At 36.5% G+C, this 21,293-nt stretch overlaps 1 protein-coding gene across 1 annotated transcript in view; it reads left to right on the forward strand.

Moving 5' to 3' along the window:
- Positions 1-21,293, forward strand: part of LOC125236082 (transient receptor potential protein-like) — a 101,639-nt gene that overhangs the window by 52,661 nt on the left and 27,685 nt on the right. Inside the window, 2 exon segments of the mRNA XM_048142777.1 lie at positions 2,733-2,778; positions 2,781-2,827. Of these exon segments, the coding sequence (XP_047998734.1) occupies positions 2,733-2,778; positions 2,781-2,827 (93 nt within the window).

Consider the following 21,293-nt stretch of genomic DNA (forward strand, 5'->3'; position numbering starts at 1 on the left):
TGTCCCGCAGCCACACCGAAAGATCAGAAATTGCTACCACAATTATTAATTTCACTCAAATAAATTAAGTAATAAGAGATTTTATAAATTACCAGTTTTACCACATATTTTAAGATAGTAAACATCACATTTAAAGTCCATTTAAACCATATAAATAGTAGTAGTTAAATTATTTCTCCACAATACACGTTGACCAATTATAATTTAAGACCAATCATAACAGAACTCTACTTTCATAGAAATAGTGTGTGACTCTACCCTAATCCTATTGTTTTTCCTACTCTATCTGAAACACAGACCCTCACTTACCATAGATCTTGTGTTCAGAATATGTACAAGTGTATCCCTACTAGAACTGTACAGTTCAGCCAGCGAAGCTGAGATAGGCAACCTATAGGCTTGTGTCGGTCAGATCCCCCCCTCTGCTCTTGCCCGCGGGCTAGGGTAGCAGAGAGTAGATCGCCCTATCCGTGTATATATCCAGTATTCTAGGACACACCAGTACCAGCCACATGAGAGACCCAGCTGCGATCAACTTTACTTAGATGTGGATCGATCACAACCGAAATCCCCAACAACCAACGCCAGCATGGACTAGAGCACCGAGTAAATAAATATATATATATAGGACCCCAGCCTCAAATACTGCCGACTTCAGTGAGCAAGGATTACTCCTAATGTCTTTCGTCAATCGTGAAAGTCCTCACTTCCATCTAACAGTTGGACTCTTTGAGACCGGTGAGAAAATACGCTTTTGTAAGTATAGAAAAGCGTCCAAGCCCTCCACTTGGAACAAAAAGACCCCTAAACGCCTCTTATTTGACACCGTAAGGGAAGAAGCGCCTAGCCGGACAACAGTCTGTCACAAACAATGATCTGGCTTATAACTTTCACAAAATAACCCCATAGAAAATTACTAAATTCAATTTTACTGACCAACTAAACAAACGAGTGAAGTTTCCTTTACGTGCTATAATCTAAGCTTAGTTTTGCAAGAATTACTCCCTACAAAACCAAACACAGACTTATCTCCAAGCACCAGCCATACATCGACCCAGTCTTTGTATTGCTTGACGGCACTCATGAAACAAAGCACAGAAAACTTCACTATACACAACAATTTAAATATAACACTACACTATAAATAGAACACTAAATTAACCCCACAACTGACAGTAAAGCAATTCCACCACAGGTCTAAGTTCAACTGTACGACGATATTGTCCCCGCACAATCAAACAGAGACACAATTTCAAAGTTTACAATCACTTAGAATAATTTCCAAGTAAAAACAAACAGAGAAATAATAGCAGAACAACTTCACTCACCAGTATAACACACGAAAGCCAGAGACACTGTTAGTCTTGTAGATATTTTAAGAATGACGCGCGTCGGCTCGCTCCGACCCTTTTATAGATTCTATCTCCGACTTCCGACTTCCGACATCCGACTTCCGACATTCGACATCCGACTTCCGACATTCGACATTCGACTTCCGACATTCGACATTCGACTTCCGACATTCGACATTCGACATTCGACTTCCGACATTCGACATTCGACTTCCGACATTCGACATTCGACATTCGACTTCCGACATTCGACTTCCGACATTCGACATTCGACTTCCGACATTCGACATTCGACATTCGACTTCCGACATTCGACATTCGACTTCCGACATTCGACATTCGACATTCGACTTCCGACATTCGACTTCCGACATTCGACATTCGACTTCCGACATTCGACATTCGACTTCCGACATTCGACATTCGATTTCCGACATTCGACATTCGACTTCCGACATTATGGCTACTCAAACGTTTGCTTTGTTTACTAAGTCTTATGCCCTATGCATTAGAGTTCACGATTTACACACGGATGTTTGCTTATCAACAGATGCCGAGTGCACGTGTTTTAGAGAGAGACAGAGCTATTGATATTGATACCTATGTAGTCCAATAGTGGAGCGATTCGCAAATATTTTTACGTAAATATTATTTTGTGGAACATTCTTATTTATTTTGTAAGTAATTTCGCAATGAAATATTTTATCTGTTACTAAATGTTACATTGAATGATATACTCAGGAAGCATAATAACCAATATTAGTCATTATTATTTCTTTGACTTGTAAATGAAACCCAGACATAATATCGGAACGTTACACAGCTGACAACTGTCAGTGTCAGTATTTCGTCCATGTGAACGTAGTTTGTTGATAAATACGTTTTTCCAACCTGTTTTACATTTAATAATAGTGAATTTTATCAGTGATGACGTAACTAAACATGTGATTAACCATCAAAGATATTATTTGTTAAAATATTCAATGAAATCCCGAAGGAAATATGCACCAAAAAGTTGGACAAGGAAAAGTTAATTCGCCGTAAGTTTTATATGTAATAACGAGTCCATTTCCCCATCATAGACGCTTGTTCTGTTACAATGGTCGCCCGTATTCCTAGCGAGGGCCATTCATCTTCAAAACAACAGTAAAAAAAACCTACTTTGACAACCACGAAAGGAAAAGGGGTGGTTTCATAAGGCCGTTTTCACATTATCCGATCCGATATCGGATGTCGGAAGGATTTCAATGGAAAAAATCCAAGATGGCGCCCGTAATGTATGGGATATCGGTCCGACATCCGATATCGGATCGGATAATGTGAAAACTAACCCGTCACCATATGAGGAATTTATAAATAAATAATTTTGTTTGTCACCAGGACGCGCTTCTACACGCTATCAAAGAGGAGTACGTGGAAGCGGTGGAACTTTGCTGCAGTGGGAGGAGGAGCATCACGTTCCCGGCGAACCTTACGTAAGTAACGGTACACATATTACTTCGTCGTATAACCCACGTGGGATAACTCATGATTAGGCTTAGGACTTTTTATGGCATACCGTGGTTTTAAAATCCGTGGAGTCGACATATGAAAAATTTTCGAAGTCAAAGTCAAAGTCCAACAGTATGATGTCACAACATATTAATTTTATAACGTAGTTAATATTAACTAATAATGTTATTTAATACAGTGACTGTCACAAAGAGTGGAATGGTCACTAGTTTTCTTGTTCAAATTTTAATCGAACGTAGTTAAAGTGATTTAGGATCTAGTGAATAATCCGTGATTTCTGCCTACCCCTTGGGAAACAGGCGTGATTGTATGCATGTTATTTATTAGTAAATTTTATCATAATCCTATATAATAATACCAAAAAATTACTATTAAGATAAAATCAACTACGTTCGATTAAAATGAACTCAGTGACGATGTGACAGTGTGTATAAATATTTATATTTAATGTGACATCATACTGTTGGACTTTGACTTTGACTTTGAAAATTTTTCATATGGCGACTCCACGAATTTTAGAACCACGGTATGCCATAAAAAGTCCTAAGCCTACTCATGATAGACCGGCAGGTCGAAGTGACCATCGTTGAACTAACTGGAATGTGACCTTTTTTTTATGTATACTTAATTTTACTATTGACATCGAATAATTTAGATTTTAGACTATTATAAATTATAATTTATTATTATTTTGATATTGTGTAGCGACAATCTTTTTGTGAATGCATTTTATTTTATTCTGACATGTAAAATTCAATGTACATTTTCAATGAGAAATAAATTAATCTAATCTAATCTATTCATATTAGTTCATTGCAGTCATGTAGGAATTATGACTATGGTACACCTATCTACTGGAATGACGATATGAACATGCAATAAGCGGGTAAATGTTATGTAAGTATTCGTGCCCAGTTTCATGTACATGTATTGGTAACCTCAAGTTAGCTTTATTTTATTTTTTTACCAGAATACACTATGAAAAATACACTATAAAGGCCAAAATACTCAACACTACTGATGAGATCCTTGTACAATGAACAGGGTGGCTAGCCGAATGGCACAATCGCTCACGAATCGCTCACGAAACGAAGCGCTAGTAGATATCTATCTCTATCGCGCTTGCGTATTGGCGCGACAGAGCCAACGGCGTATCGCTTTCGTTTGGCGTCGGAGAAATGCCATTCGGCTACGGGGCCAGATCAGATACCAGAGTAACCATTTGTTCTTGAAACTTAGTCAAAGTTCCATCACAATGCGAGAAGTTTTGAGAATCGGAAGTTACAAAAACTATTCAGCATCGTCAATTAATCATGTTACTTTTTGTCAAGGTATTCTAAAAGATATCCCAAAGGTATTTTTCTGAATGAAAACTTTATGTAATCTAAAAAAATTGTAATACTGCATTCAAAGATATTATAAAAAATCTCGCTGGTCTGGAAATAGAACTGACTTAAATGTGAAAAACAAATACCCTTGAGGGTGCAAAGCAACCTTGAAAGTAATTATAATACACCGTGTTTTTATTGAATTCCGTTAACTTCGGCATATAGAAGTCCATTATAGGAAACAGAATATTTTGTAGTTAGATTTTTTTTTAATTCGTAACTTTTTTGAAAAACACCATACACCTGCGATAGATGTTATATCAATTGCTGTTAAGAAACAGGCTTTGTGTGTTCGATATGAGATGGACATGTCATAGTTTTGACACTTAATAGAGTTAATTGTAAACGTTGTAATGTAACATCTATCGCAGGTGTATGGTTTTTTTTTTTTGGGAAAAAATCCGTTTTAAAAAAAACTAAGCCCGTTTCTCAATCAGTAATTAAAGTAACGTCTATTGCAGGTGTATGTTTCTTTAGAAAAAAAAACGGATTTGTATGGATAGAATAAGTAATAAGGTATTAGATTCACAGATATTGTACAAGGTAAAATGGGTAGAACAAACACGTGAATTAGTCTAAGTAACTAATACTTACTTGTAAAAAAGCCGCACACTACGAGTAATGCTCGTGCCCTGAGTAGCTCGTGCTTTTAGTCTCCTCTTTTTCTTATGACGGAAGGAAATGGAACTTTGAATGGCGCAGTCAGTAGGATCCCAATACAGATTTATGTCAAAAACTAGCTTTTTGCCGCGGCTTCGCTCACGTTAGAAAGAGACAAAAAGTAGCCTATGTCACTCTCCATCCCTTCAACTATTCACTTAAAAAATCACGTCAATTCGTCGCTCCGTTTTGCCGTGAAAGACGGACAAATAAACAGACACACATACTTTCCCATTTATAATAATATTAGTATGAATAAAGAAACGTTTGTCACAAGGCTTTTTAAATGATGTAAGAGGGAAAACACTGGCAAATGGTCTGATGGTAAAATTCACCTTTAATTTGACATTTGTGAAACTTACAGAGAGTATCCGGCATTTATGATGGAAGTGCCTACTTGTAAGAAAGCTATTTCTTGAAGGTCCGGGAATACTACTTCGGGCACATCGAAAAAGTTTATTTGTCTTTTTTACAAATCATAAACGTTTTTTACTGCGAGTTTTAGCTAAATATAGGTATAGACCATTGAGAATTGCGTACCTAATTTGGGCCTTTTTCTGTTTTTTATGTTTATTAATTAAAAAGTAATCACACTATTTAACCTTTTATTACATAAAAATAACAGTAATGCGTATGATCGCTATAGCGTTTTAGTCTTCAAGGAACATTTTACTTTGTGCACTAGAGCATAAAAAGGGCAATAATACGTTTTTATATTATATTACGAAAATTAATAAACCATAAATACAATACGTAATTGTATTTATGGCTCATTATTTTTTGTATACATGTGGGTCTTGTGTGTTTCATTAATTATGCACATTGCTGTTTTTCCTCAATCACCGTTGGTACGTGTTATACATTCAATATTCGCGGTATAATACCGCTTATTACTACTTTTAGAAACGTATTAACGTTTTGATAACTTTATTAGATAAAATAGAGCTTGAGATGTCGCCTACGCTCAACATAAAACTAACTTGAAAAGAGAAAATTCGAAAAGAGGGGCTAAATCGACTCAAATTACTAATTATTTTGATGTTTGGACATAGACGCGGCGGACTTTGCACACTAGTGTTATAAAGTAGCACCATTAATTATGTCATGTAACTAGTACATTACGATACGATGCAAGTGCGAAAAATTTTGCTTTGTGGCGATAAGTCAAAACACGACCGAAAGGAGTGTTTTAAATCGGTACGAGTAATGTATTTATCGTATTAAGTTTTCAATACTTATGGGCATGGCACTTTATAATTCTAACATAGACACATAAAGTATTAATTCTAACATAGATACTTTACGCTAGTGCGCGAGAAATAAATCACCATTTTATGAATAAAATGTATTAATATAAAAATTCATTAATTTTTAAGTACAACATAATATTACAAAATACAAACAAAAACTACAATAAAATTACATTAAAAATAGTCGTTTCAGCGAACGGTCTCATAGCGAAGAGTCTCGACCAACATCTTAAGAGACTCTCGCTCGGTGGTTGGATCAAGGGTCAGATGCAGAAGGCGGTGATTTTGGACACAGCGCGGATAGTCCGACGGTTCCTCTCTCTGCAGCCCTAACCACCGGCAGCTTGGGCCCTGCCCCGCTGCTGGCGGCCCCCTAGGTTAGGTTTTTTATAATATGTTTATATTTTTTTATTGTTTTGTAAGTGGTTTTGTATTTTACTTTTATATTCGTATTATAAATAACCTAACCTAAGATTTGAAAGAAATAAAGAGGAATAAACGTACGTACAAACTAAAATTAAAAATAAGAACTTAAAAATTTAAACAATTTAAACCAAGTTCCTAGCCGTTCCCGATGCAAAAGTGCCCATAACGCTTACTGCATTCCCGCGTTGGATTACAATAGTAAGCTTTTGCACCACGAACGATTCGGAGCGGAGGTCCTCTCCTTTTTGTCTTAGTCGACGGCCCAGTTCGTGCACGAAATGCTTCGCGTCTGCACCCCAGCACCCCGCCGTTTCCACCGCAAAAGGGACAAATATGGCAAATGCAAAGAGGCAATAGTTATTTGTTATACAAGGGAGCAAAGTTGTATTTTAACCGAGTGTGGAATTGCAACACGAACTAGCGAATGGATTCTAGGGTTGAACTACGAGCTAGCGAATGGATTATATGGTTGAACCACGAGCGAAGCGAGTGGTTCGAAAATAGAATCCTGAGCGAAGCGAGTAGTTCAAAAATAGAATCCTGAGCGTAGAGAGTGTTGCAATACACACGAGGTAAAATAACTTTGCATCCCGTGTGTAACACATAACTTTTCACCTCACTAAAGCGAGGAAACACGCAATATAACCATAAAATTAAAATTTTGAAAAAAAAAAACCCCGACCGCGATATAGTGGACCGATTTTAATGAAACATGGCTAAGAACACTCCCGACTAACTCAGCTTTCAGACAAAAAAACTAAATCAAAATCGGTGATCCGTTCGAGAGCTACAATGCCACAGGCAGACACACACACACACACACACAGACAGACAGACAGACAAACAGACATACAGACAGACATACACACAGACAGACACGTCAAACTTATAACACCCCTTCGTTTTTGCGTCGGGGTGTAACAGTCAAAAGGAGACCTACCTACCCTACCCTATACTCTACCATAAGCACCCCATATATCTAACAACCCAAGAACCCATTAAGCTTAAGATCTACCCCTAATTTAATCACAATTTATTTTGTTTGTTCTTGTTCTGCATTTAAAACGTTTGGCCATAAGAAAAATAATAAAATGTGATCGTTTAGTAAAGGTAGGACGCCTAAGCTGTACGAAGTAGCCACAAATCCTTTTCTCAAGTGTAGGAAGTTTCAACACACTGGGTATTCCCCTAACATTCAGAAATTCTACCTCCTAGGTAATAATAGTCTCCGCAATTCTGATATTCCCTATAGATGAGTACCGATACATAATTTATTTTATAGAGCAATTACAACCAACATGTTCATTCAATTCTCAAAGTCAAATATACACCTTGTGAAGTAGAAAGAAATAAAATACAATAATTAAGGTGAAAAATTCAATTTATTTGTCAAGTTTTTAGGAATTTTATTTTTAAAGGTGTTTTATCCCCAACGCGTCTTAGTATGAATTACAATACATAGTCGGTAATACATACGAGACTGGACCATCAACGTAGAGCTATTTGCCAGTTCAATTCTTTCTTCGAATCGTATACGAAATTGGAATTCTATTTCTATTATTTCTATTTTATATTATCAGTAAGAATCAGCGAAACAACTTCACTATTAATACTATTCTCAGATAATTAAAGGAAAACTCTCAGCAATTCAAGAATTCCAAGAACCCCTTGTTTTATTTTGTATTTAGGGCTTTATTTAGGCAAATACCCCCTGGTTTGCGCATGAGGTAAGGTCGCCTATTCTGTCATCTAAAATACCAGGCCTTGGATCCTTTCTTAGAATCATCTTTTCTGGAATGTGAACCTATCAACCGGTTCTCTTAAAAAAATTTTGAACTTTATAAACCATAGAACCCCAGACTCTCCTCCAACATATCGACAAATGAAAATTACAATCACTATATTTGAACAAGAAAATTCCATATAATGGCCATCATTGTATGTGGTAAGCTCGTACGCATTGCTATACAAGACTTGCCTCAACTGTCACGTTACGCTTAGCTGATATACTCAAGCCTGGACCTCCTGCCCAAACAAGCATCATAACTTCAATGCCAACTAGCAAGAGAAAAGACCTGAGTCTCTTTAATTTATCAAAAACAAATCCGAAATAAATATACTTAATTCAAACTGGCATTCCCGACAGAACCTAGTCCCTAAGCTTCTCAAAACCCAGCTATCCCATATACTTCAGCAATTAAACCTCCAAAGATATAGTCCCCATTAGCAGCTCATTCTACAGATATAATAAATAATAAAAATATAATATCACGTATAAAGAAATAAAAATAATCTTTTATTTCTGAAGAATAAATAAAATATAATTGGCTTCAGCATTTTCTGAAGTTGATTAAGAACCTTAGTTCATTTAAAAGCAAAAGCTTGTACAGAATAACCATATAATTAAGACATAAAATATCATTTAGGTTGCTTCAGAACTCCTTGGAATTAATGTAAGACCCTTGGATCTCAAACACAAAAGCATGCAGTTAAACATTGTTTTTCTGAAGTTGTTTAGAACCTTAGTTCACTTAAAAGTAAAAGCTTGTATAAATAACCATATAATTAACATTGTAATAAGTTCTCATATAAAATAATTTAGTTTGCTTCAGCATTCATTAGAATTAATGGAAGACCCTTGGATCTCATACACAGAAAATATGCAGATAAGCATTGTAATAAAATTATAATATAATATGCTCCAGAATTTTCAGAGAATTATTTAAAATCTATAGATTATTCAAAGTGTATAATAAAAACCCTTAATAAATCAGTTATGTTTCAAAGTACCACAAAATAGTCATATAACAAAGCACAATAGAACATCATAATGAAATCACAAAGAAAAACAGTGATAAATATTAAAGAACTCACATGACTCCTTCTTCTCTTTGGAGAGATCTCCCCGTGGCTGCCTCGACCCGCGACTCGTTCCTGAATGTTCCCCCTGCGCCCCGTGTACTGGCTTATATAGCCCGCTCGGGTGCCGGCCCCGCCCGAACCTGCCACGCTAGCGTCCCCCCGGAGCCCCGACGACCCTGCTCGCTTATATTACCATATATGGGCATCCGACGCGCACCCTGCAGCGCCGACGCGCTCATCTCGATCGTGATTGGCTGCGCACCATCGCCTGACGCCAAGTCGAGTTTCGACCTGTTTCCTAGAACTTTTGCTACCGATGTTTTGAATGATGTTTCTACTTGGAATGAAAATAATATTATATTTATGCATGCATAGATCTGTACGAAACGAGATGATCGGATCGTCACAATTGCCCCCAACATTTGTCAGAGAGGAAAGGTTTTGTAAACCTTGACTCGGAGCACAAATGTTCCCACTCTAAATCAGATATTGTTATTTAACCATTTGATGTAAATGTGATGCGTAAAGTGACCAATACTAGAAAGGAAGCAAATTATCCGGCATGAAATTATAAACCCACAGAATTATGACCCATGAGTCCAATTGTTTTCAGACAGAATTTCCACCCTCCATGCGACACTTGGTTGTGAGGCAAGTGAGCCCTATGTAGCAAAGTCCTCGCGTTTCATCCGGAATCTACGACCGTAGCCATTGAGATTCCACCACCTACATTGCCCAGATGTCCAGAAACAACGAAAACCTCCCCATAAAGAATGGAAAAACCTTTGCGGTAACCTCCAACACTTTTTCCCAGTGGCAATAACTCCAGTCAATAACCCACACAGGACAACCGATTCCTTTCTTTCTTGGCTTGATGTAGTACTCTATTTCCAAGCAAGAAAGCTAGAAGTATTTTGAATTCATATATATTACGTTATGGCTCAAATGATTTCCACTCGAGTTTTTTTTTTTATTCGTGTGGAACCCAAACGAACTCTAAAGTCCTTATCTGAGGTTAGCGTCAGGATAGATGGACACGAAGTAATTCAAACATGTGTTTTAATTCACATGCTTGACCACCCCACATCACGTAAGCTCAGGAGTCAGCCAAATGGTCAGTTAAGAATGTAGAAGACATCCTTAAAAGTATTTGAAAGTCTCGACCGAGTTACTGGTAATACAAATGGACAGGAAGGAACTCCTGGACAGCCTCAGCCTTGCTATTACATTAATAATAACTTTATTTTATTTTGTGGAAGTTATTATTATCATAATCCTACTTATGATGAAAAATTACTATAAAAATTATACATATCTGGATGTATATCGGCTGCAAAATGCCATACTAATCTACAAAGCAATTGATTTCAAAAAAATCATTTCTATAGAAGGCTTTTCAGTTAAATAGCAATAACCAAAACTGTCTATCAGAGGCACACATTTCTCTCCAAAGGTAGGACCGCCACGTCACTGCAGTTCAAACACATGGTTCTTTTTTTTTTTCCACGTGCTTGCTGTGCAGCCCGGTACCCCGGATCCCCTAAGATAGGTTAAGCAAACTAAATCAAAACACTCCTTCTGCAAACCCACTCGTTCATAGAGAGTGTGACGGACGAATAGTGATAGCTTCTTGTAGAGTATTGTGTTATCAAAAAGAATTTACCTATAAAAGGTATGACCTTAACCTAACACCAATATTCTCTTGATAACACATCTTTGTTCCCCTTTTCCCCGTTTGCAAATAACAATAACTGTTGTCAATATTTGATGATAAACAACTCTTAATAAACTCTCTCATACAAAATCATACATCAATTCTTTCATCCATCCTCTCTTACATCTACACATAACATACATCATCTGAGTCGTACACACATATCATACATGTTCCATTCAATCATCTTTTATTCTTCCTCACTCGCTCTTTCATACAGTTTAATACAAAGTTGCAAACAATCAAAATATTGACAGTGAAAAAGTTAATCCCATTTCTTTTTGAATAAAATAAATATATTACATTGTGCTTTATATTGAAATAGGTAATTTACACTAAACTACAACCTTATAATTAAAGTTTACGCTTACGCTTAATGTTAACGTAATTGGTTGAGACAAATTACGCTAAAAATAAATATAGTCAGAGCAACGTTAGAATTAATTCCTGATAGTCATGAACAAACCCTTACACATACGAAACCATGACTTGCTGTTCAACAAAAAGCCATAGCCCCGCACATGCACTGGCCATCCACAACCACCAAAAACCAATCCCACATCACTTCAACCATAAAAGTTACGCCTTATATGCTCTAAAATTTACGCTAGGTTACGCCTTATATGCTCTAAAAATGACGCTTAATTATTTACGCTAAATTGCAATTAAATTTACGCAAAATGTACTTTACTTAACGCCAAATTAGTTACGCCAATTGCTTTAATCAAAATTACTACACGCTATGCCACTTAACTTAGGTATTCTAACTACAAAATGGTAACATGTTCATCTTACATTTCACCAGCCACAAATATCCTGAACCAAACGATTACCACGTCTCATTCTTCACTATCCAGATCCTCTTCAGATGTTTTTGAAGTTGTTTATTCTGCCGAAGTAGTAGATCCTACTGACTGCACAAATATGTTCTTGGAGGGGCTTCAGACGAAGACGGCTACTCCAATTCATAGATTTTCTACTGCAACTGCTGGCCCGTACAACTACTCCTATCCCGTACAACTGCTGCTGGCTCTGTAACTCAAAAGCTCGAAGCACGAAACGCGTCGAGTTAGCGTAATTACAAACAAAATATGAACTTTGAATTAACCTTTATTTTTAGTTTCCCCCACACAAAATTGCAAAATTAATACTGTTACAGTTACACGATATTTTTAGTTAGGTGGAGGATAAAATGACGGCTTATAGACGGATGACCCTTATTTACAATCAGTTTTACTTGGGAATAGAAAAACATGACAAAATCTATGCCTGATAAACAAAATAATAAATTTTAGTGTAAGTAGCTAATTGGTTCATCAAGCTACGGTCTAATTAATAGGTTCTCGTACAACTTTCCAAACAACGAGACTCGCACATAGTCATTACATTGTAGTTCATTGTTGCTAGGTCCTTGAATAAAATATTTCTATTTATTTCCCATCCACATGATAAGAAACATACTTTAAAGAACAATATTGTCATGTAACGATGCGTAAATAGATACTACTACGCCACCATAACTAGATATCCTAACACTAAACTTGCCCCCATGTCATTGCAAGTTTTATGCTATTGACTAACTCTGTAAATGTAAAACTATTAGATACTGGCTTCTAACCCTTGCAACATGATGATAATGATGAGCACCCCTCCCCCCCCCCCAGTTACTAATTAAGTCAAACGGAAACAAAAGTAACACACACATACACTTACAATTTAATTCATCTGGTGCTTACACAAACTAATTACAATTTGACATGCTGGCACACGTGCCCCCCTGCGAACTAAACTTTTACATACTCAGTTGTGATAATCAAACACGGAATAACTCACAACAAAAGTCATCTTTAACACATGTCGTAATAATTACAACTCTCTTTACTCGCTGGCATACATGCCCCCGTGACAACTAAAATTTAGCGTATGCTAAAGGGTTCAAATTGTGAGAAGCTAAATAAAGGAAACAATTGACCAAAGTTTAATCACAAATTGATAACCTTGAACAATAAGATTAAAAACAAAACTAAAATAAATATAGAGGAAGAACCTTAAAACTAAACTAAAACAAATTAAAAGGAAAAAACTCAAACAATAAAATACACAAAAATATTTCATTGCCGGGGTTCGAACCGGTAATCTACCGCTTCGTAGCCCAATCCACTGAACTAAGTGTGCTACGGCGACTGTGGTGAAATAGGCAATGTATATCGACGAAGACAGATTGCCTTGATGTTTAATTTTCTTTCATTTATCTTTTCTAATTATTTTACCACCGTAGGAACAATTGCGTTTCGGACAAAATGTCGCACGAAAAATATGAATGAACACTAAGCACATTTAGAACTAGTCCTGTAAATACACGAACAGTCGTATAACACTTACCCCGCGACAATAACACACTCGCACGTACCGCTTGTACATATGATTACGGTATACACCGTCTTTTTCACGTACGTAAAACAATTAAACTTTCCAGTTTACATTTCTAAAATGACGTAATTTCTCATTGACCTCTCTCTCATCTTCTTCTTCTTGACGGTCTACTTTCCTTCTTTTCTTCGCGACACCCTACATTTTAAAATAAAAAAATGTATGTTGTCACCAATCTACCCGTTGCTCTCTAAAGTCTACAAATTGAAACTAGATGGCGTTATTAGGAACATGTAATGTGATGTTATGCTAAAACATCATGTTTCAACCACAAGCATTACCGTATCACTTGAAACAAGCGAATACTAAAATAACATACATACACATACCTACCATTACATTTAAAATACAAAAGTGTTCCTTTACATACTTGTTGGCCTACTTCAGATCCTCTTTGCGAAACTAACTCTTCTTCATCTGTCACAAATTACACACAAAAATTTTATGATTTAGGTTTTGGTGATGAAAATGAATAGTGATTAATACCTACACTTAGTTTATTCCTCTTACTTTAAGTTTTATTTGATTACATCAACGACTTTAAAAATAATTAATAAAAGGATAGCCCTTAATAGAAAATAAATGACTTCTAAATAGTCTCGTAACATACATACATTACATACTTACATTCAAAAACAACTATACATACCTGCCTACATTTAAACACACAACTACAGGTACATACATTCAAACACAACTATGAAAATTGAAATTAAACTTTAAGTGTGTTCTCAGTTCTCACACTATCCGATCCGACCTCGGATATCGCATCGGACAATGCGAAAACGCCCTAGCTATGATGCATTTTAACCTCTTAATATAAGTTTATCTATGTATAATGATAGTAATGACAAGTATTAAGATGGAGACATCGGTTGCGGACAATCGCCCGTACTACAATACAATACAATAGTTAGTACATACTCTTACCCTCTGCTGACAGTTACATTGAGTTGAAATTTGACTAACAAAAATTTTCCTATTTCTAAGTAAGTCACATGTAGGTATATTTTCAAAATCAAATAAGTAGCTAGAAAGTATAAATACCTACGTTTATGAAAAACGTAATGAACTATCCCTTATTTACTGAATTGATGCTATAGAATTGGAATGTAAAATTGGATTTAAACTATTGAATATATTAGACGCAGATTTTACTGAGTAGGTATGAAAAATAATTTTCCTTTGACATGCAATATTATGAATACCTACTTACATACCTACTTCCACAGAATATATGATAGAACAAATACTTACTACTTACTTGGTACTTACTTATACCTATTACTTACTACTTACTTGGCTGGCACGATAACCCAAAATGAGTTTCGTCCTTCAACACAAGAACACACCGTTTCGTTCGGTTTTGAGCGGTATCGTTACCTCACATTCGCCTTGAGAGCATGGGAGAACGCCGTCCTGCTAGTCTCCCTAAATATCGTTGAGCGGATAGAGTGAACGTAGACCTCCGTGAGCTCGGCGTCGACGAAAGCAATACTATGAATACCCGACGATAATGGTAATCTACTAATATATCTAGTAAAACAAGTACTTACCAGTTACCTTGGTTTAAGAAACTAATTAAAGTTAAGAGTGAAACATTTCATAATACTACTTGACTCTATTTGACCTTACTTGACTCTAATGTTAATCTGAAAGTTTACTGATATGAGTGCTTATCAAAAATTTAAAAGACTGGTTAATTTAAGGACTAAAACGTTTAATTTACTACGTCTCTAGTTTTGTTCAAGGAAATATAAAAGAATAACATGAAAATCCTTTCTAATTTTAAATAAACGGAGTAATATTAAAACTGACAATTACGGAGCAACATAATCTACAATAAAACTCAATGAAACTACGGTTGCACTCACGTTGTTATATCGCTACTGTTGCAACATGTTTCGGGCCAATAAAAGTAATCACAAGACGATCCAATTTAATTGAAAGCATTATAGGTTTATCTCGCCGAATCTATAAAGTTACGTAAGTAAAACACGAAGATTATAATATTTCACACATGCTCACTTACCTCGACATAATATGAAACTGCTAACTGACTCTAACTAGTCTGACTTCATTTACCATTTTACCAATTTCTTCTACCACGTCGGTGACAAACAGGTAATTATACGGCCCGCCTGATGGAAAGCGGTCCCCGCAACAATTTTTGAAACCTTTTAATATCTTCAGGCTGATAATATTTACTCCACTGTGCCTTGAGTCAATTCACATAAACTTCTAAGTTTCCAAAGCTATAAATGGGGAAACAAAACAATGGAAAAACATAATAGTACATAACAAAAATAAATAGGGTTAGTATAAAACAACAAAAAGGTAAATAAACATGTCAAATATGTCCCGTTAACTTGTAAATCTTGGTTTCTTCCAACTTCGAACTTCCTGCATCTTCACGTGCCCCCCCTTATAGTAAAGTCTTGACCCACCATTATACAAAAACAAGATAAGTAGTGTAGACCTAAAAATATAAAAACACAATGTTATAAATTATGCTCTCTCTACTTTTATTCTGATTTCGAACTTTACTGAAAGACTTGGTTGGACAAAAACCCGCCTTCAACAGAAGTTTCAGCCTAAACGTACTTACATAATATCTACACATTATGTGACTATATTTGGTAAAATATATAACTTTTTATGGGGTAGGAGGCAAACAAGCAGACAGGTCGCCTACTGGTAAGCGATCACTGCCACCCATGGACACCGAAAACACCAGAAGTGTTGGAGGTGCGTTGCCGGCCTTTAAGATAGGTGTACACTTCTTTTTTGAAGATTTCAAAGTAGTATCGTTCCGGTCCGGAAATAACGCCGATGACGATTCATTCTACAGTTTAGCTGTATGGGGCAGACATAACAATCGAAGACATTTAAAACCAAGTTCGGCTTTGCGAGCCATATTTATACACATTCATAAAAGAAAGTTGTAAAAGTCGCTGACATAGACTATATTTTATTCGCTTTTTTGTGATAAGACTGCCTATTGCTACCTATTTATACTCTCACTCAACTTTGTGTATACATAAATGTAATGTGTAAAATGGTGCAATAAGTATGTTTACATACTTACTTACTTATAATATTAAGTGATGATGATTAATGATATGTACTTAAAGTGTTATGTCCTTAAAATAATCCCTACAAAAACGTTCCTTCAGTGCTGTTCTTGAAACCCTTTCATATTTCTACTCATACATACATATAATCACGGCTATATCCCATAAAGAGGTAGGCAGAGCACATGAACTACCAAGTTTCAGTGCCACTATTCATACGAAGAAAGCTGAAGTAATCTTTGCTTTAGTTGCTAACACTAAAACCTGACGTCATATGAACATCTTATAAACTATAATATGCTCTTCACAAAATCTGAAGGATTAAAACGAGCTTTGAGACTAAATAAGAGCTAATATTTGTTAAATATTAAAATAAAGATTACATGAAACCTTACACTAACCGTGTATATGAACAATGATATCCTAAATGTTGAAGACAACAATCGTTCACTACGTAGAATTGCTATTACAAAATGACAGGCGTTAAGTTTGTGCCATACTAACTAACAAAATCCAACTCACTAGACTATCCTGTTTGCCGTTGGTAAACACAAATCTATTCTATTTTGACCATCTATCAAATTATAGAACTTCCTACTCTAATGTTGATAACCATACAATAGACCTATACATATCAACACTAAGATTAAGTAAAGATAAAAGTAAATTAAGTAAAGGTAAGTTAAGAACATGTTAAGTTTTAAGTGAGAACCCTTATTCTATAGGATAAGTTCCTGCTCCAAGGTTTTCCAGAGCTCTCAATCTGAAGTTGTAATCAACCAGTTGAGACTAGTCGGCGACGGCGGGCGGCGGCGGCGAGGCGGCGGCGCGAGGCGGACACGAGGCGGCGGCGAGGCGGCGGCGACGGTAGGCAAGGCGACGTCGGCATGCAAGACGGCGACGGCAGGCGGACGCGAGGCGGCGGCGACGGTGCGAGGCGGCGACGGCAGGCAAGGTGGCGTCGGCAGGCAAGGCGGCGACGGTAAGCGGTCTGACTAGCCCATGGAGCATGACTAGGCGAGGCGGTGCATGAGGCGGCGGCGGCGAAGGCTGACAAACGCGTAGCGCGTGACGACACGGTGAGGTGAATCGGCGGCGGTAGGCGACGAGGCGGCGGCGCGGGTGCGAGCCCGGCCGTCCCTCTTCTCGTTTGAATCTCAAGATTTGGCGTAGGCACTAGTTTTACGAAAGCAACTATCGTCTGATCTTACTACACGTAAAATACTAAATAAATGCTAAACAAGTAGGTATGTTGAAGTCATTGAAACTAACCTATTGCGGCTATGTACTTACAAAGTAAAACTTACAGAAATAAACTAAAACTACCTAGAAATAATATTTAACCTAGAAATAAAACTTAAAACAAGAAACTTAAGCTACCTAGAAATGTGAATATAAATTGTGATGTATCCTTTTTGGAATCTCCCTTTTTATTCTAAGTACATATTTTTTTCTCGCTGATCCAACAACCAAATCTATGGTCGTTAGAACTTTAAACTGAATCATTCATTACGTATCGAAACGTAGGTGTAACAATAAATCGGCGACAACTTTACAAACAATAGCATAACAGTATATTCATAAATTCTATAGATAATCAAAATCAAAAAATCAAAAATATAACTGTATATAAATATAAATTACCCAAATATCCTAGAAAAACAGGAAAAGTAAAAAAACAGAAAAATTTGATTATCCCATCGGAGGTTCGAACTCTGGACCCTCGAATCACATGTCCGACGTACTGCCGCTGAGCCACTTACGCTGTTAACGTACGTACAAATTTGTTGACCATATGACCATGTCCTGTGTGACATAGTTTGAAAACCCCACAATCCCTACATCTTTGATCAATTTTACCTATAAAAGATTTTAGCTTAAATTTTAGCTCGCTAACATTACTAAACACTAAAACTAACTTTCCTACGCTTTCTTATGAAACATGACTAAGTACACTCCCGACTAATTCAGTTTTCAAACAAAAAATTCTAATCTAAGTTGGTTTCTGCGTTCGGGAGCTACGATAGCACAGACAAACACACACACAGACAGACAGACAGTCGAACAGACAGAAAAACATACTTACATACAGACAGACAGACAGACATACATACATACATACAGACAGACAGACAGACACACGGACAGTCGAACAGACAGACAGACAGTCAGACATACATACAGACAGACAGACAGACAGACAGACACACGGACAGTCGGACAGACAGACAGACGTACAGACAGACAGTCAGACATACATACATACATACAGACAGACAGACAGACAGACAGACTTATAGCAATCCGTAGCGCGTCGTTTTTACTCGCTACGCTCGTGGTTCAATACCCTACTATCAACTTTGGCATGACCGGTCAAACAACAAACCACTCGCTACGCTCGCGGTTCAATACTAGAATCCCTCGCTTAAGTACTCAAATATCAACATTGGCACGGCCGATCAAACAATAAACCACTCGCTACGCTCGCGGTTCAATACTAGAATCTCTCGCTTACGCGAATATCAACATTAACAAATACGATTAAACAACAACTTTGCCCCCTTGTAAAATAAATAACTAGGTATCTATTATTATTTATCTAATCCTACAATACAATACTAAATTTACCTTCCAAACCCCTGTTTACAGTATTTTTGAACAATTTTGTCGAAAAAAGACATAAAACCCTCTAAAAATCAAAATCCGTTTTGTGATGAAATTTTGAATCCCTCGTATATTTTCAACCTGAGCGCACCGTCTAGTAACCACGTAACCCACCAGACTATACTCGCTCTGTCAGTGTTGCCCGCTAAAGTTTACTGACAGATGGCACTTTTCCTCACTAGTAACAATAGTTCCATAGTTTGTCAAAAAAAACAAACAACCTTCTCCGTGTTTTTACTTGTTTATCAAGTTTTAAAGTAATAATTATTCTATTATCAAGTGGAAATATAATCGCATACATAACAATCAATGAGGTAAAACCCCCGTACAAAAATAAGTGATAATTTAACCGCAATTCCACGACTATTGGAGCCGGCAAAACAACGTAACCTATCAGTGGAATTCATCATTTACTGTGAAACGAAATATAACAAATCTAGTTAAAATGTGTAATGTGTTAGATATTCAGTAACTACCACATGTTGTGTAAGTGATTTGTGGAATAGTGTTAAGTGATATGTGGAAAGAAAATGGTTAATCACCATTTATTGTCTTCAAACCCGTTGAATGCTGTAAGGTTAGTAATCAATTTATAGTTACACTGTATATAAATAAGATGCGTATAATCAAAACTACTCAAACTTAATACAATGAGTTGAAACTACAACTTGAGTCCTTTTTCACTGCAACAAATTGTGACATTAAAACATGTCACTTGCAAAACAAAACAAATACACTCTTAAGTAAAACAAAGACATGAACAAATGTAAACAAATGAAGCTAACAACATTCTAATGTGGCAAACAACCGCAACATGGCATACGAATGCCCGTGCTGGTCGCGGCACCAGATTGTAACAGTCAAAAGGAGACCTACCTACCCTACCCTATACTCTACCATAAGCACCCCATATATCTAACAACCCAAGAACCCATTAAGCTTAAGATCTACCCCTAATTTAATCACAATTTATTTTGTTTGTTCTTGTTCTGCATTTAAAACGTTTGGCCATAAGAAAAATAATAAAATGTGATCGTTTAGTAAAGGTAGGACGCCTAAGCTGTACGAAGTAGCCACAAATCCTTTTCTCAAGTGTAGGAAGTTTCAACACACTGGGTATTCCCCTAACATTCAGAAATTCTACCTCCTAGGTAATAATAGTCTCCGCAATTCTGATATTCCCTATAGATGAGTACCGATACATAATTTATTTTATAGAGCAATTACAACCAACATGTTCATTCAATTCTCAAAGTCAAATATACACCTTGTGAAGTAGAAAGAAATAAAATACAATAATTAAGGTGAAAAATTCAATTTATTTGTCAAGTTTTTAGGAATTTTATTTTTAAAGGTGTTTTATCCCCAACGCGTCTTAGTATGAATTACAATACATAGTCGGTAATACATACGAGACTGGACCATCAACGTAGAGCTATTTGCCAGTTCAATTCTTTCTTCGAATCGTATACGAAATTGGAATTCTATTTCTATTATTTCTATTTTATATTATCAGTAAGAATCAGCGAAACAACTTCACTATTAATACTATTCTCAGATAATTAAAGGAAAACTCTCAGCAATTCAAGAATTCCAAGAACCCCTTGTTTTATTTTGTATTTAGGGCTTTATTTAGGCAAATACCCCCTGGTTTGCGCATGAGGTAAGGTCGCCTATTCTGTCATCTAAAATACCAGGCCTTGGATCCTTTCTTAGAATCATCTTTTCTGGAATGTGAACCTATCAACCGGTTCTCTTAAAAAAATTTTGAACTTTATAAACCATAGAACCCCAGACTCTCCTCCAACATATCGACAAATGAAAATTACAATCACTATATTTGAACAAGAAAATTCCATATAATGGCCATCATTGTATGTGGTAAGCTCGTACGCATTGCTATACAAGACTTGCCTCAACTGTCACGTTACGCTTAGCTGATATACTCAAGCCTGGACCTC

The sequence above is a fragment of the Leguminivora glycinivorella genome, chromosome 18 (genome assembly GCF_023078275.1).
Source record: "Leguminivora glycinivorella isolate SPB_JAAS2020 chromosome 18, LegGlyc_1.1, whole genome shotgun sequence".
NCBI classification, from domain to species: Eukaryota; Metazoa; Arthropoda; class Insecta; order Lepidoptera; family Tortricidae; genus Leguminivora; species Leguminivora glycinivorella.